The 14,453-nt window shown below is 53.7% G+C and overlaps 2 protein-coding genes across 2 annotated transcripts; both read left to right on the top strand.

Moving 5' to 3' along the window:
- The first annotated feature begins 730 nt into the window (after nucleotides 1-730).
- Nucleotides 731-11,251, top strand: LOC141919005 (hydrocephalus-inducing protein homolog). Its single transcript, XM_074813984.1, has 13 exons — nucleotides 731-820; nucleotides 1,348-1,560; nucleotides 2,242-2,451; nucleotides 2,514-2,675; nucleotides 3,447-3,654; nucleotides 3,918-4,136; nucleotides 4,610-4,863; nucleotides 5,047-5,245; nucleotides 6,920-7,200; nucleotides 7,547-7,766; nucleotides 8,605-8,797; nucleotides 10,621-10,771; nucleotides 11,195-11,251. Exons 1-11 carry the CDS (start codon nucleotides 768-770, stop codon nucleotides 8,701-8,703), a joined length of 2,118 nt encoding a protein of 705 aa, XP_074670085.1. The 5' UTR covers nucleotides 731-767; the 3' UTR covers nucleotides 8,704-8,797; nucleotides 10,621-10,771; nucleotides 11,195-11,251.
- On the top strand, nucleotides 9,967-13,343 carry LOC141919004 (hydrocephalus-inducing protein-like). Its single transcript, XM_074813983.1, is given in 7 exon segments — nucleotides 9,967-10,041; nucleotides 10,433-10,771; nucleotides 11,195-11,425; nucleotides 12,050-12,273; nucleotides 12,454-12,490; nucleotides 12,763-12,952; nucleotides 12,955-13,343. Coding segments are annotated over 7 exon segments (1,377 nt in total). The 3' UTR covers nucleotides 13,236-13,343.
- The last annotated feature ends 1,110 nt before the right edge of the window (nucleotides 13,344-14,453 follow it).

The raw sequence follows: 14,453 nt of genomic DNA, 5'->3' as shown, positions 1-14,453 counted from the left end.
GCGTTGGAATGGGCTGCCAGGGAGGTGGTGGAGTTCCCATCCCTGGAGGTGTTTAAGAGTAGAGTCGACATAGCGCTTAGGAATATGATGTAGTTGGGAACTGTCAGTGCTAGGTTAACGGTTGGACTGGATGATCTTCAAGGTCTTTTCCAATCTAGATGATTCTGTGATTCTGAGGCTGGCTGTACTGGGACATGAAATGATGCCCAGAAATTTATCCAGGTGCTGTAACACACACACATCTCTACTGTTAGTTCCTGGACATGATTCGGGAATGAAAGCTGGCCAGAAACCATTCTGCAGAAGTTTGCATTAGGTCCCCAGTCCTGGAGATGGAGAGAGTTTAACAGACTGGAGTGAAGCAGTTGACTTCAGTCCTGGGCCTGTTGAATTTGCTAACATACACTTTCCCTTTGCTTCACTGGGAGTCCTGCTGAAAACCCTTGGCCAGAGGTGCTCCAAGTGCATCCCAGCTCCCTTCTGTCCACCTGCAGCAGGAGGCAGAGTTGCTGGGAACAAAGGATTTTCTCCTTGAAAGAAGATGTCATGCTATAACCTCTTCCTTTACTGCAGGGGGTTTCCTCGCCTCCACTTCTGGTGCCTCTGTGAAGCTCCAGTCTAGCCGCTGTTCGAGCCAGCTGGGCCGCGCTCTGGAGCAGGTCTCTTCCTCCCTGAGCTCGTCTCTGAACACCGTCAGTGCCTCCTCACTGTTCTCTGTCAAGCCCCGCAGCAGCACCATCCCTGCAGGACAGGAGCAGCTCTTGTAGATGAAGTTCTCTCCGGTGTACGTGGGGGACTTTGAGAGCCGTATGCTCTGCAGGTAGGAAGCATCCAGGCACTTTTCAACTCGTGCTACTGCTGGGTAGTTGTGGTATTGCCTGTGATTGGGGTGGGTGGGAGTGCAGACCTGGGGACAGCCAGCCCCAGTGAGGCAGCAGAAACAACCAACATACAGGAGCAAAGGCAAATTATCATCCAGCCTTGGTAGAAGCAGGTATGGAGACACTGGGACAAGACACTGTATGAAATACTAAGCTTCCGGAGGGTTCCAAAATCTGGAACGAGAGATCCAGAAAGGCTGTCAAGGGGCCAGCTAGTCCCTAGCTATGCTTTCTTATCAGACAAGCATGGCCACCTTATCTACCTAGAAACCTGTGTGCTGCAGTCAGTCTCTGTGTTTCTGCCATTTCACCTCCACTGCCTCTGGTGGGGAGTGCAGTTCTGTTTGATTTGCTGATCGGTGCTTGCATGGAGAGAGGATGCAACACTGTGCTGCACAAGGAGATAAACAAGCAGCTGGCTGGCTGGAAATGTTAGTCTGGCTAATACTGGTCCCTTTCTTTCTAGTATTCCTAACCTGAGGCCAAATCAGAAGGGCCCGGAGGTGGCTGTGAAGGGGAGAAGCCTGATGTCACTTTGCCACTTTGAGCTGGAAGACTCTGACTACATCACTGCAAAAAGGCGTGTACCAGAGTTGCAGGGACCAAAGGGGGCAACGTTAGATCTCAACACAAGAGTGATTGAGTTTGAGGCAATTGGAGTGCGTGGCAGGCACAGCAGGTAAGTGTGTGGACATGGCTTCTCCTGATGACCGTCTCCTGGTCACCCTTCTTAACCAGAGACCTCTCCAGCTGCTCTTCCAAGCCTCAGGGCACATTTGTGCCTTGTCTCTGATCTGCTGACCCTTGGCCATGAGTCTGTTTTGGACCTGGCACAAGGTGGTCACTGAAGTCCAACTGGCCCATTTTTTGTTCTCTTTGTCCCTTTCTTCAATAAGGTATGGGTCAGTCTGGGACGACCACGTAACCCCAGCTTGTGCAATAGGGCCAGTACAACCTTCGTCCCTTTGAAGAGCATCCTTGGGACATTCTTGCTCTTTTGAGATACCAGTCAGACATGGTCAATGAAGGCTGCAACCACAACCAAGAGTACCATCTTCCAAAGGAGTCTGACTGGACTTGATTTTACCATTTTCGCTTGATCTTATCGTTTTAGCATGCAAGACTTTGGCTATATCCTTGCGAATTTCTTTGTCAATAGACGTTAATCTGTAGCCACCCAGGAAACAGACAGGGCCCTTATAAAGCAGATGAAATGTTTGTGCTCCCAATCTTGTTCCACTGTACCAAATAACTCCTTCCGGGTAGTGTCGAGGACGGGCAGTGCCTGATGTCTGCTGCAGGACAGAGTCACTAATGTCCCAGCACCACCTTAGTAGTCCTTTTTGCTTTGTGTTCCCAGGACCTTCATGGTTATGAACCCATCCAGTTCCACGTATTCCTTCCAGTGGACTTGCCAAGACCCTGAAGCCCCACCAGAACAGGTGGCCGCCTTCTGCCACACAGAGAGAGGTCGCATCCAGCCAGGGAAGCAAGCAGAGGTGGGTGCAGAAATTCAGGCTTTGGATCTTCTAGTTTTGGTGACAAAAGCATGTTTGGGGGTATTACCCCTGTGACCCCTGAGCCAGCAGCTCTAAGTGGGCAAGGTCTCCTCTCTTCCCTGTGTTCCTTTAGCGAGAAAGCCCACCATGCGCGGTCGGTGCAGGGCCAAAAACAACAAAGCACAGAAGCAGCACTGCAGGCAGCATTTGAGCCCGTCATGGGGGACAGCAACAGGCTTAGGCGACTAGCTGTGTTTTGCAGGATCACCTGTCAGAAAGCAGATGCTCTTTTCTTGTAAACTGCAGCCATGATTTGTGCTCAGACGTGATCGTGAGTTCAAGCGGTATAAGCAGTCACCAACTCATTTGCTGATCCATCATGGATGTCCCTGTGCCCACTCCCAGCCTGCCAGGGTGTAAGGAGAACACATTAGCTCCAGGCAGCTTTGCTGTGTCTTAAAAGATGCTGAATTTTGGCTTGCCACAGAGTGCAAGAAAGCATCCTGCATCAGTTACTGTGGCTCACCTGAGAAGTGGTAATTCCTTAAATCTCTGTAGTTTGTTTGGTTTTGATCACATACCCAGAAATTACCCACAAAAATTACAAAGAGGCAGTTTGGTGGCACCCACGCTGTGCTGCTGTCACGGGAGCTGGACGACTCCTCTTGGCAAAGAGGATGTTACTTACCCTTGTCATATAGATCAGAGAGACTGGGGGTCTCCAGGAGTGCCCTCCTTTGTGTCTGGGACAGAAGCGGGGTCTCGACCCGGTGGTGCCCTGTAGCACGTGGACAGGGCAGTAAGGTCAGCGTTAGCTCAGGGTTTGATGCCTTGTTGTTGTATCCTCTGGCATTTCATTGCATGGGATCATCGTACCCTAAGCAGGGCTGACCAGGGCTTGCTCCATAGTGGAAGGCCCTGGAAAGGCAGAGTGCTGCTCCTGCTTTCTCCCAGGCCTGGGGCCTCACCAGGGCCATTGCACAGCTGCTCTCCCATAGAGCAGGCAACGTGTGGCCAGGAAAGCCAAGAGATGGCAAATGGAGCAAAAAGGGTCTTCTCTCGCCAGGTTTCCCATTACAGTCTTCTTCACACCAACGCTAGAAGGAGAGGCGGTCTTCAGCCTCAAGTGCGATGTCAAGAGGAAGACCCAGCCCCTCTCCTTGAATATCAAGGCCACCGGCTATAGCGTGCACACGTCTGTCAGGTGTGAGGACAGCGACGGCTGTGTCACGGAGCTCAGTGCACAGGAGATCAACGTCATTGATTTCAAGGAGGTGAGCAGCACTGCTTCCCTGAACCATTTGCCCCACAAAGGCCTGCAACGTTGGGCCTGAACCAGGAGCTTCACAGAGATGTTTGAACACAAGGGAATGTTTTTCTTCATTTATGGGTCTCTGGAGGGAGGGAGATTGATCTTTCATACAGGTCATTAGCTGAATATGAAAAATGCAGGAGCACATTAGGGAGGAGCACTTGCTGGGCCAGCTGACACTTTGCATGTGCTCTAACCCCCAGTCCTCACTGCTTTTCCCTGCAGGTACAGCTGAACAAGAATGTCCAGCATCTCTTTAGCATCCACAATAACAGCAAGTTCAGCTTCACCTTCTCGTGGGAACTGAGTGGCCCCGCAGCCTGTAAGCAGGTCCTTACTGTCACCCCTCAGACAGTCTTGCAGGCGAAGGGGAAAGCAGAGACCCAGCTGGCTTTTCACCCACAGAGGATGTGCTCTTTAAAAGACGTAGAGCTGACGCTTCAGGTGAGGCACGAGGGTTTAATACGGGACCTTCACCTCCTACGCAGCAGCTTGGCAGCAGGAGCCCAGAGCTAGGGGTGAGCTCTGTCACTGAAGAGCCTGAACAAGGCAAAGAGGCTCCTGTTGCAGAAATAAAGAGCCTGACAGCTTCTGAATGGAGTATTTTAATAAGTGCTTACCCAGGATGACTTTGGGCAGCACTTTTGTGGCAGGGCATATCCCCCAGGCCCCCTCTGCCCCTAATCTGGGGGGGTCCTAGATGTGTGTGGAGATGGAGCTGTTTCTCCTTGCCAGGCCTCTGCTGCGCTGGTCCCACCGTGCAGAAAGGTCCTGCCAGCATGTGGCCGCACAGCTCAGCATGTGGCTGCACAAAGCAGGGCCACGACTCTCCAAAAACCCATTCCCTCTTGGACCAAGCCTTCTACCTTCTATTGCCATTCTGGAGTCTTTTGGCACTTGCTTTTCCTTATTGTCAGTGCAGCCAGCTGCCCCCCATCCTCTTCCTCGGTGTTTGCAGTTGTAGTTCCCATCTCTTCAGTGGGCTTATGCTGTCTTTCTCCTCGCCAGATCAACAAGGGTTTACCTGCGTGTTCCTGGCCACTGTGGTAGTGCCCACTGTCCACTTCTCCACTACCAGACTCAACTTTGGAACCTGCTTCATCTACTATGCTGGAATGGCACCTTCCCATCAGAGCCTCATCATCACGAACCAGCCAGATAAGGATGTGAGGTAGGCCTTCTCCACACACTCCTTCGGCCCTTGCTTAGCATGTGCCTGCTCCATGTCTTCATGAGCACTGTGGGTGACATCCTGAGGACGCAGGGAGAGGAGACAGGAGAGCCCTAAGTAGCCCTGATGTTGCACACACAGCCTTGTGACACCTCTGCTCCTCTCAGCTGTGCTTTCTGCCAGTCTGAGCTGCTTGTTCACCAGCACCTCACACCTCCATGTGGACTTCCCAGGGTACGTCCTACGCCCAGGAGGGACAGTGGCGGTGCCCATCACTTTCTATCCCAGAGAGATTGCGTCTTACCATGAGCTCATCCCTTTTGAAATCAACGGTCTTTGCCAGCAAACTATTGAGGTCCGAGGAAGGGGCACGGAAATGAAGGTGAGATGAAATCCAAATCTTAAAACCCCAGGTGGCACAGGCCGCGGGCACAGCTTTCTCGCTCGTTTTCCTCGTCTCTTCCCCAGCCTACCATGTTTTAGTTTTCTGCCACAAGGGTGTCAGAAAACCTTTTCTCCTTCTTTCCTTTTGCTTTATATTAATTTCTCCTGCCTTAGGTTGACGTTGTGGTGTTTTGCTGATTAGGGATATCAATTAAACTCAGACACCAGAGTGAAAAGAGCAGGCATATTTTACTAGAAATAACTAAATAATATAACAGAATAATACAGAAAACATACAGTAAGAAAAGACAGAATAGTGCATTTAAACAAATAGGAAAATACAGGGTAATGCATGAAATCATTACTACCTGAGAGAGAGAATAGTGATTAAGAAAGATCCATCACCACTTGCACCCGTTCCCACCATCCAGACCTGCAGGCGCTGGGCAGCCCCGGGTGCAGCGAGGATTTGTTGAGCCTGTCCCGGCGAGTGGGAAATCCTACGCAGTGCGTCCACCCATAGGTGAGGGACCCAAAGTCACTGTGAGCGGGTCCAGCCTTATATACCTAAAAATCAGCAAGCCAGAATAGCTGGCACCTTTGTTTTAAGTGGAAATATCTGGTTTAAATTTCACATTAGGTTCCCCCCAGAGCCTGGCCAGGGCTCAAGGAAGAAACTAAGGGAATTTCTCTGCTTATCGGATCGGATTATGCACAAGGTCTCACATCAGGCCTCGAGGACAGGCACCTGCCTCCATGACTCTGTTATTCTATTCATATACAAAGGAAGGGAAAGATACATCCAAGATAGCTCCATCCTCCATGCATATTTCATTAATGATTACATACTGAGTTAACAGTTTTGGTTCAGGGCCTGTTGCTCAGGCTTCAACACTTCCACCCTTTATATCAGAATAGGTGGTTTGTTATAACTTAGTATAATACCTGTTAGCACAATGGTTATAAAATATACAGGATTCATCTATAGGTCAACTCTGGCTTGGGCCTATGGTCCAAGCCTTAGCACTTCATGTGGAACCACAAGGAAAGGTGGTGAAGCTGGGAGCCCTCTCCATCGGACAGATGGTGAAGAAGATTGTCACCATAGCCAACAACAGTGCTGCTCCTCTCACTTTTAAGCTCAGTCTCAAGTCAACCATGCCAGAGCTGCAGGAAGGCCCCTTTCTTCACTGGAGAGCGCTTTGCTGTGCCTCCAGGGATGCCTGCAGGTAGCTGTGAGCTGCTCTGGGGGGAGCTAGTAGCTAATTACAGTTGTGTGCTGTCCTGTCCTCCCTGCTGGGCAGTGTGAGTGCCTCATCTGAGCCAGGTGTCAGGACTCCCCTCATAGCCAGAAGTGAGAAGAAGGTACCATTCCTCACCTGTTTCAGACACATATGTTAGGATGTATTAGGTATGGAAATGTAATCTTTAAAGACCAAGAGTTATGGCTCTCCTGGAGCTCAAGTGAAATTACTTTGGAAGACGTAGTCCAGCTCACCGTGGCTGGATGCACACATCACAGGAAAATTCCTTTGGTAGCTGAGGATGTGTACCTGGGAATGAGTAGGACTGGGGCAATGTTGATGGGAACAGAACAGGAATGGGAAGACTCTATGGAGGATTCACAGCTCGGTTGCCCGATGAAGTAGTCTCCACTCATTTCTTTGGGCAGGTTCTCTGCTTGAAGCCCACCAATGAACTAAGCCTGAAGCCCAAAGGAGAGACCTGTAAAGTGGAAGTGATCTTCTCCCCAAAGTGCTGCATCCAGCCGTTCACCGAAGAAGTGATGTTGGAGTGCAGTGGCCTGGTGCGTTCCCTCTTCATGGTGTGGGGCTCCTGCCAGGGCACCCACGTGAGCTTGGACCAGGAACACCTCAGCTTCGGAGTGGTGGTGCAGCAGAGCTACACATCCTGGCACCTCACCATGCAGAACACGGGCGACATAGGAGTCAAGTAATGCAAAGCCCTGTCCTCTCTGGTGGCCGAGAGCTTGGGTGAGGGTTGGATGGAGCTGTAGCTTGCCCAGAGAGTTGTCGTCTGCTTTTCCATTCCAGTGGGGAGTTGTGCAGCCAAGGCTGTGCAGTCAGGCCCTGGAACTTAGCAAGGGGTACAACCAAAAGCTTGTTTACGGATGGGTGCAGCTGAGTCCTGCCCAACCTGAAGCCTTAGTGCCAGGTGGCTCAGCACCCTGCCTGAGATGCTGTGGAAAAGCCCACAAGAGAATTAGAAATGGCACGTTGTGTTCGCAGCCTCCCGGTTGTTAATCGTTCCTTTCTGTCCTTGTGCTTTCCTTGGCAAGGTTTAAGTGGGACATCAAGAGCTTCAAGCCAGATTTCTGCATCAGCCCCACAAAGGGTTACATCTTCCCAGGAATGGACGTTCCCTTCGTTGTGACCTTCTGCCCCTCTAAGCTGAGCTGTGCTATCCAGTGCGAGGGCCTGCAGTGCTTCATCGAGGGCAGTGAGCCGCTCCAGCTTACGCTGGCAGGATGCTGCATGGAGACCCCTGTGTCCAAAGAGGTAACTGGAACAGAGACAGGACAGGTGCCCCCTTACCCCACCATTTGCACCACATCTCTCCCAGGGCAGGAACTAGAGGAATCTTACAGGCATAGAGTCACTCCTGCCTGTCATCCTGCCTGGGTGTCCTAGAGAGCTGAGAAAACCCCTGGGCAGGGTTCCCAAAATCTGTGAGCCCTGTAGTTGCCTTCCTCACCTATTAAAGGTGCTGTTCCTCCAGCGAGTACCTCAGCTGTCCTGGCTCTGCCCTGCAGCACCTTTGCCGTGGGGACACCCTGCAGGGCTTTTCTGAGACCCCCCCCACGTCCCCCAGAGCCACCCATCTATAGCCACAATATGGCACCGGCACCCACATTTTTCCTCCCTGTCGGGGCGGGGGAGGGCATTCAGCACTAGGAGCGGACAAGGCATCTGCATCCAGCTCCTGGGGAACAGGGATGCCACGTGAAGGACTCCTGGCCCTTACAGGCCTTGCAGGAGCATGCAGCTGGGAGGTGTTGGCTCTTGCTCCCAAGAGAGAATCAGGAACTGCTCGTCAGCCTGCCCACGAAGGGACTGCGCGGCTGCAGGACTTGTCCTTGCACAGGAGAGAGATCCTTCCAGGGCTTTCAGTTTTCTTTCTCCCCTCCTAGGGAGGCAGCAGCCCCCTTCACCCAGCATGCAAAAGACTCATTCCTCTTCCTTCTCTAAGAACCAACAATTTGATTTACGCCAAGATCTATGCTCAAATGGAAATTTGGTATACGACAAGGAAAAGCCTCTCCCTGTGCATAAAGCTAGTCAGAGTGGAAAGGGTTCCTCGCTGTGACCAAGCAGCCTCTGTGCTCCTCTGTTGCAGACGCTGACTTTCACGTGTGCCATGCGCGAGAAGCACAGTCAGACCATCCTCCTGTCCAACCCGAACAATAAGGACTTGCACTGTGCAAGGCGTCATTGAGGGGCAACACTGGAAGGGGCCTGAATTTTTCCACAAGCCCTACACGATCACTTACGAACCCCTAACCATGAGCTCTGAGAACAAGAAGCATCAGGTATGTGAGCTGTGCCAGCACGCTGACCCTCAGAGCATGACCCTCATTGCTTTGGGCAGGAGGTTGGACGAGATGACCTTCAGAGGTCCCCTATGAACAGAAATTATCCTGAGATCCTATGTTGGAAACTGGGTTTCTTGGTGGCTAGAGGCCAGGTGTAAGGGAAGTTCAGGTGGGAGGTCTGGACTGACCACTAAACGTACTGGAGCAGCTAACCTAAAAAGCCAGGCTGTCTGATGGTCCAGGAAATGAAGTTTGTTTTGTGCAGCTCCTGGTCGTTGCCTGTGCAGCCCAGGGGGGCTCAGAGACCCCTGTGCTCAGCCCTATGGGCTGCACAGGCTCCCCACGCCCTGGGCATGACCACTTCTGCCTGCACTGCCCTGCTGGGGCCCTTTTGCAGCACACAGGGAACTAGAGGGGAGAAGCTGCCTTGCCATTTCTCAGTGCCCCCCCCGGCCATGAGCAGCCAGGTGGGAAATGACACTGAGATCTCTCTTGACATCTCCTTCAGGAGCTTTGGAAAGAGCCCTTCCTGCAGGTCTGGGACTGGGCAGATGGGGGTGACTGGCCCCTCTGGTCGCATGGGCAGACCAGGGGCAAGCTCTTAAATCAAGGGGGTCAGTGCAGAAGGGCTCTGGGGTGCTGGAGCTGCTGGGGTCCTTGTCCCACTCCAGCTGACCTTCTCCCACACCAGAATTTAGGCCTGAGTGGAGGCTGGAGACTTGTGGGCACAATCTCCAGGGTGCTCAGCAGATCCGTGCCCTGTGGGGTTGGACATGCTCAGCATCTCTTTAACATACAGCCCTGCATGAAGAGTCCCACAGTTTTCAGCTGCTCTGGAGGCAGAGGAGATGCCCCAGGGTAGGTGGCTGTGACCCACTGGCACCCCAGATGAGGACTGGATATGAACTTTCCATGGCTCACCCTGGCTGGTGGGACCCTGCCGTGCCAGCTGACAGGCAGTAATGCTGGGGCAGTCGAGCTTAGCAGGGACTGCCACCCCCTTAGCACAGCTGTCCCTGCACGAGCACAGGGCTGGCAGCTGATGTGCCCAGGGAAAGGGGTGTTAGGATGGTCAGAGCAGCTCTGCTGCAGGGCCGCTGTGAGCTTGCTCTGCCCAGACATGCTGCCCGTGTCCTGTCACTGCGCCAGCCCCAGTGGGTACGACGATGCCATCTCCACCGGCGAAAGACACGGGGCTGCGGTCACAGGTCTGCCAGCTGGACCTGCCCAAAGCTGCTCAGGTGGCAGCCTGAGACATGGGACTGTCCAGGTGTGCTGAAGAGCCAGTAACTGGTCCAGGCAGAGAGCAGGCGAGCTCACTTACCCTATTTCTTGTCTCTAGGACTCCCTCTATTTCCCATTGCCAGATGGGACAGGCTTGTACTATCTCCTGCAAGGGACTGCTGAGACCCCAAAGTGTTCAGGGACCATTTCCAGCAGGTGCCATGTAGGACTTCCTACACTGAGCTCATCCCTGTCTCCAACTGGCTGAACAGGCCACACAGTGGTGACTCTAGCCCAGGAAGTCTCATCCCATCAGCAATCCCTGCAGTGGTGCAAGGAAGAGCTTCCCACTGCCTGGAAGCTCCTTCCTGCAAGCTTTTCACTCTCCTTGGCTATTTCTGCCTGTAGGTGTCTGGGATCACACTGGCCATGTTCTGCCTACGCAGACCCGTCCTGGAGGGCTTTCCTCCCAGGCAGATGAGAGCTGGCTCCCTCGGGGGCATTGAGGAAGAGAGGGGCTGGGTTGTACCCCACCATGAGGGGTGTCCTGTGGGAGTCCTTCCTGTTGACCTTCACTGCATTCTTCTCACCCACAGGTTCCTCGTGGTGGTAGACATGCTCAAACCAGAAAACCTGGAAAGCAGTTCTGTGCTGCAGGGGCTGGAATACATTGATGTGCCAGGCTCTGCCAAGAAGGACTACAAGCTCACCTTCCTCTCCTACAAGGAAGCAGTCTTTAACGCAATGGTAAGTGTGGACATGGGGCTGTGGGGCCTTCCAAGGAGCTGTTGACTTCCTGAGAAGCTACACGCCTGCTCTCATACCTCCCCGTGCCCACTGGTGGGACTGTAGGTGTCCTGGGTGGGTACTGAACAGCAGGCATCTCTCCACACCCCCCACTCACCTGTCAGTCTCTGTGAGGGTCCCACCGGGGGCTGCTAAGCACAGGTGGACCAGGACACTGGTGAGCTGGAATCAATGGGCAGTCGGGAGAGTATCAAGTAGAAATACCTCACACGCTTTCCCCAGCCTCGCACTCTTCCTCGGTGGCTGCTTACAGCCGTTCTTGGAAGCAGGGTGCTGAGCTTGGTGCTCTTGAGGCTGGCTTCAGCACAGCTGGTATATTTTTATGTGCAGAATGACCAGCGCTGCCCTTTTTCTCCGATTCAGGTGACCTTCCTCAACAAGGTGACCAAGGAGTACTTGTTCTACATGGTGACTTTCAAGGCCACTGCTTCAGGACCCATCAGCACTCTTGAAGTGACCGGTGCTGTTGGGCAGAGAGTGTCTGCCACCGTCAAGGTGGACAACCCTCTGCCTGTCCCGGTGACGTTTGCTGTACGTTGCAAAGTGCCCGACATCAGTGTTCCCCCACATTTCACTGTTCCTGCGCAGTCAGAGGTAGGAGCAAAGCTCATGCAGTGTGCTCTCCTCTCCTGCAGCCTTTCTGGGAGTGGGTGGTCCTGAGGGGTGATGCCCTGCATGAACCATCTGGGGCTTCTTCCCAAGGGTGACAGCTCCCACCTACTAATAATCTGGAGGGGAAGCAGAGTGTAAGAAGATGCCTAGTGGGAATCGCCCTGCGCTGGTGGAGTCTGCCATGCTACCCCTTCTGAGATGTTTCCATCAGGCCTCACAGGGCGGGTCCTTGTGCCACAGGCTCTGTATTTAGTGTGGGTATTTTCAGTTTAGAGTGGCTGCAGGGCATGCCTCACCCCACTGGCAGGGAGTTTGCAGCCTCGATCGATAGGTGTTTTTTGCCCTGGGGGAGTAGAGGGGCATTTTAGGGTGGGAAGCTTCTGGGATAGTGCTGGAGGGCTCTGAGCTGTTGGGGACGGTCCCCCGAGTGAACTGTCCCCCAGATGTAGCAAGGCTCTGCCCCAGAGAGAGGGACCTGGAGCAAGGGAGGGTGCTGGGCTGCCTTCCAGCACTGCTGGAGCACACCAGGGACCGATTTCCCCTGTTGCAGGCCCTGCTTTCCCCATCTCTGCCTGACTCAGTGGCTTCTCCTTTGGTTCCTCCCAGGATGATCTTGTCTTTGAGTATCAGCCTGTGAAAGTGGGTGAGAGCACCGGGTGCCTGGTGCTCCGGAGCAGCAGCTTGGGCTCTTTCTATTACAATCTGCACCTGAAAGCCACCATGAGTGGGCCGGAGAAGCCCCTCTACTTCTGCACCACACTGGGCTCTAGTCAGACCATGACCACCAAAATAATGAATTACGCCCAGCAGAAGACCAACTACCACTCCAGGTGACCCCAGCCTGCCCTGGGCCCTTGCTGGGAGGCAGCTTGTCTGGCCAGCATCAGCCCTCTCTGTCAAGGGATCCTACCCCTCTAGCTTGGCCTGGCTGAGCTGGGGTGGCCACATGAGCCTGCGGGTCTCCCCACCAATGCTGGGCTTGTCCCCAGCCGGCCTGTCTTCACTTGCAGATGTTCTCTGCTGCCCTTTCTGGAGCTGCTCTTGCAGGTTCCGTGGCCCATGCAAGACTTCCCCGTTACTGCCAGGGCTGGGGTTTAAGGTCCTCCAGAACTTGGGTGCAGGGTTGTCCCTGCTGGGCACGTTTGGACATTCCTGATGGCCATTCCTCACTGGCAAGTGGTGGGGGGGACAGGCGCAGTGACAGGCAAGGGACAGGGACCCTAGACAATGTGACGGTGGGGACCTTCTGTTTCTTCCTGAGGTGCTGGATCTGCTTTTGTGACCCGCCCCCTCCATGGTCTCTTCTCTCCCCTGTGCAGACCAACTGCGCCGGCTTCCTGACGAAAACCATCGGCGTGTCCCCTGCCAACCCGGGAGGCTCGGAGGTGAGCATGGATGTGACCTTCGAGCCCTGCCAGCTGGGTGAAGCCAGGGCCACACTGCAGCTCTCCTCCCTGCTTGGTGGGGAATACAGCATCCCCCTCTTGGGCCTGGCCCTCCCCCCAAGTCCCAGGGCCCCTCCCCCATCCAGGCTGATGACAGCACCTCCATCCCCTTCAAGAACATCTTCCTGCAGCCCATGGCCTTCCAGTACCGGGTGGAGCACCTGGCCTTCACCCTCAGGGCCCCCGAGAGCTTGCGCTCCAAGCAGACCACCTCCCTCTCCATCTCCTTCGAGGGTGGCCTGACCCCTGGCACAGCCCCCGTCACCCGCAAGATGGTGGTGTCCTGCACTGGGGCAGGGGGTGTCTCCTGGGTCTACTACCTCCGGGGCCTTCCCCCTCACAGGTGAGCTGTGCCCCCCCAGGAGCCCCTTGGGCTCAAGGCCGCAGCTGTTGGGGCGTGACCTGAGGGCGCAGTTACTGCTACAGCGGTTGCTCTGGACTAACCCCCTTCCCTTTGCAATAACCACGCTAGTTTTGGACTAAACCGTTGGTTTTGGACTAAACCTGCTTGCTTTGGAGTAAACCCAGAGCAGACCAGGGTGCGGGGCCGGTGGCGCCGGGGCTGGGGCAAGTGCAGGAGTCCTCCACACTGCGCAGGGGTGCTCTGCAGCATGGCGGAGGGGTCCAGTGGTGGCTGAGCGGGAGGCAGCGGTCGGGTGCTGAAATACGAGCTCTGCAGGGGGTGGAAGGTGGTGGCCTACAAGGCTGAGGAGATGGATGGGGGTGGCGGGAGCCGGCCCGTGCTGCTCGGCTCACACTGCTGGCTCACACTGAGCCTGCTGTCAGCCAGCGCCCCTGCATCCCTTTCTGCAGGGATGCTCTCCAGCCACTCCTCTCCCCATTATGCTTGTGCCTGACATAGTGCCCTCCCAAGTGCAGAAGCCGGTATTTTCATTTCTTAAATTTCATCCCATTAATGATTGCCCAGTGCTCCAATCTATCTAGATCCCTCTGCAAGGCCTCCTGTCCTTCAAGAGAGTCATCAGCACCTCCCAGTTTGGTATCACTGGCAAACTTGCCAGTGGTACATTCAACTCCTCCAGTGAGATCATTGATAAAATACTGAACAGAGCTGGCCCTAGGACTGAATCCTGAGGAACGCCGATGGTGGCTTGTCTCCAACCAGATGTAGCCTCAGTCACTACAAGGCTTTGAGCTCTGCCCTTCAACCAGTTCTTCACCCAGTGCACCATCAACCTGCTCATCCCACAGTCGGACAACTTGTCCAGAAGGATGCTATGAGGGACACTATCAAAAACCTTTACTAGAATCCAGAAGAACTACATCCACTGCCATCCCTTCACCACTAGGTGGGTGAAATGTCAAAACTTAGAAACTTTCTCAAGTCTCAAAAACATCTAAGAAGGAAATACAAAAAAAATTCTGAGATAAGAATCCACATTAGTATATTTGTGATAAGCTTTCTTCCCAGTCCTCCTGAGTTCAGTGTAACACAGTGAAGCCGGTAATATAGAAGGGGTTTTTTAACATGATGGCTAAGGATTTCAAAGTAAAACATATTTTTAACACATACAGTTAAATTAGAGAACATTTGCCAAATGACT

Source organism: Strix aluco, unplaced genomic scaffold, assembly GCF_031877795.1.
Source record: "Strix aluco isolate bStrAlu1 unplaced genomic scaffold, bStrAlu1.hap1 HAP1_SCAFFOLD_39, whole genome shotgun sequence".
Classification (NCBI taxonomy): Eukaryota; Metazoa; Chordata; class Aves; order Strigiformes; family Strigidae; genus Strix; species Strix aluco.
Note: the sequence above shows the minus strand (reverse complement) of the source record. Positions and strands in the feature narration are given on the sequence as shown.

Coding starts and splice junctions, on each gene's coding strand:
- LOC141919005 (XM_074813984.1), top strand. CDS start 768: ATGAAGTTCTCTCCGGTGTACGTGGGGGACTTTGAGAGCCGTATGCTC. Junction 2,452..2,513: donor TGTTTGGGGGTATTACCCCT/GTGACCCCTGAG, acceptor GTGTTCCTTTAG/CGAGAAAGCCCACCATGCGC. Junction 7,767..8,604: donor AGACCCCTGTGTCCAAAGAG/GTAACTGGAACA, acceptor CCTCTGTTGCAG/ACGCTGACTTTCACGTGTGC.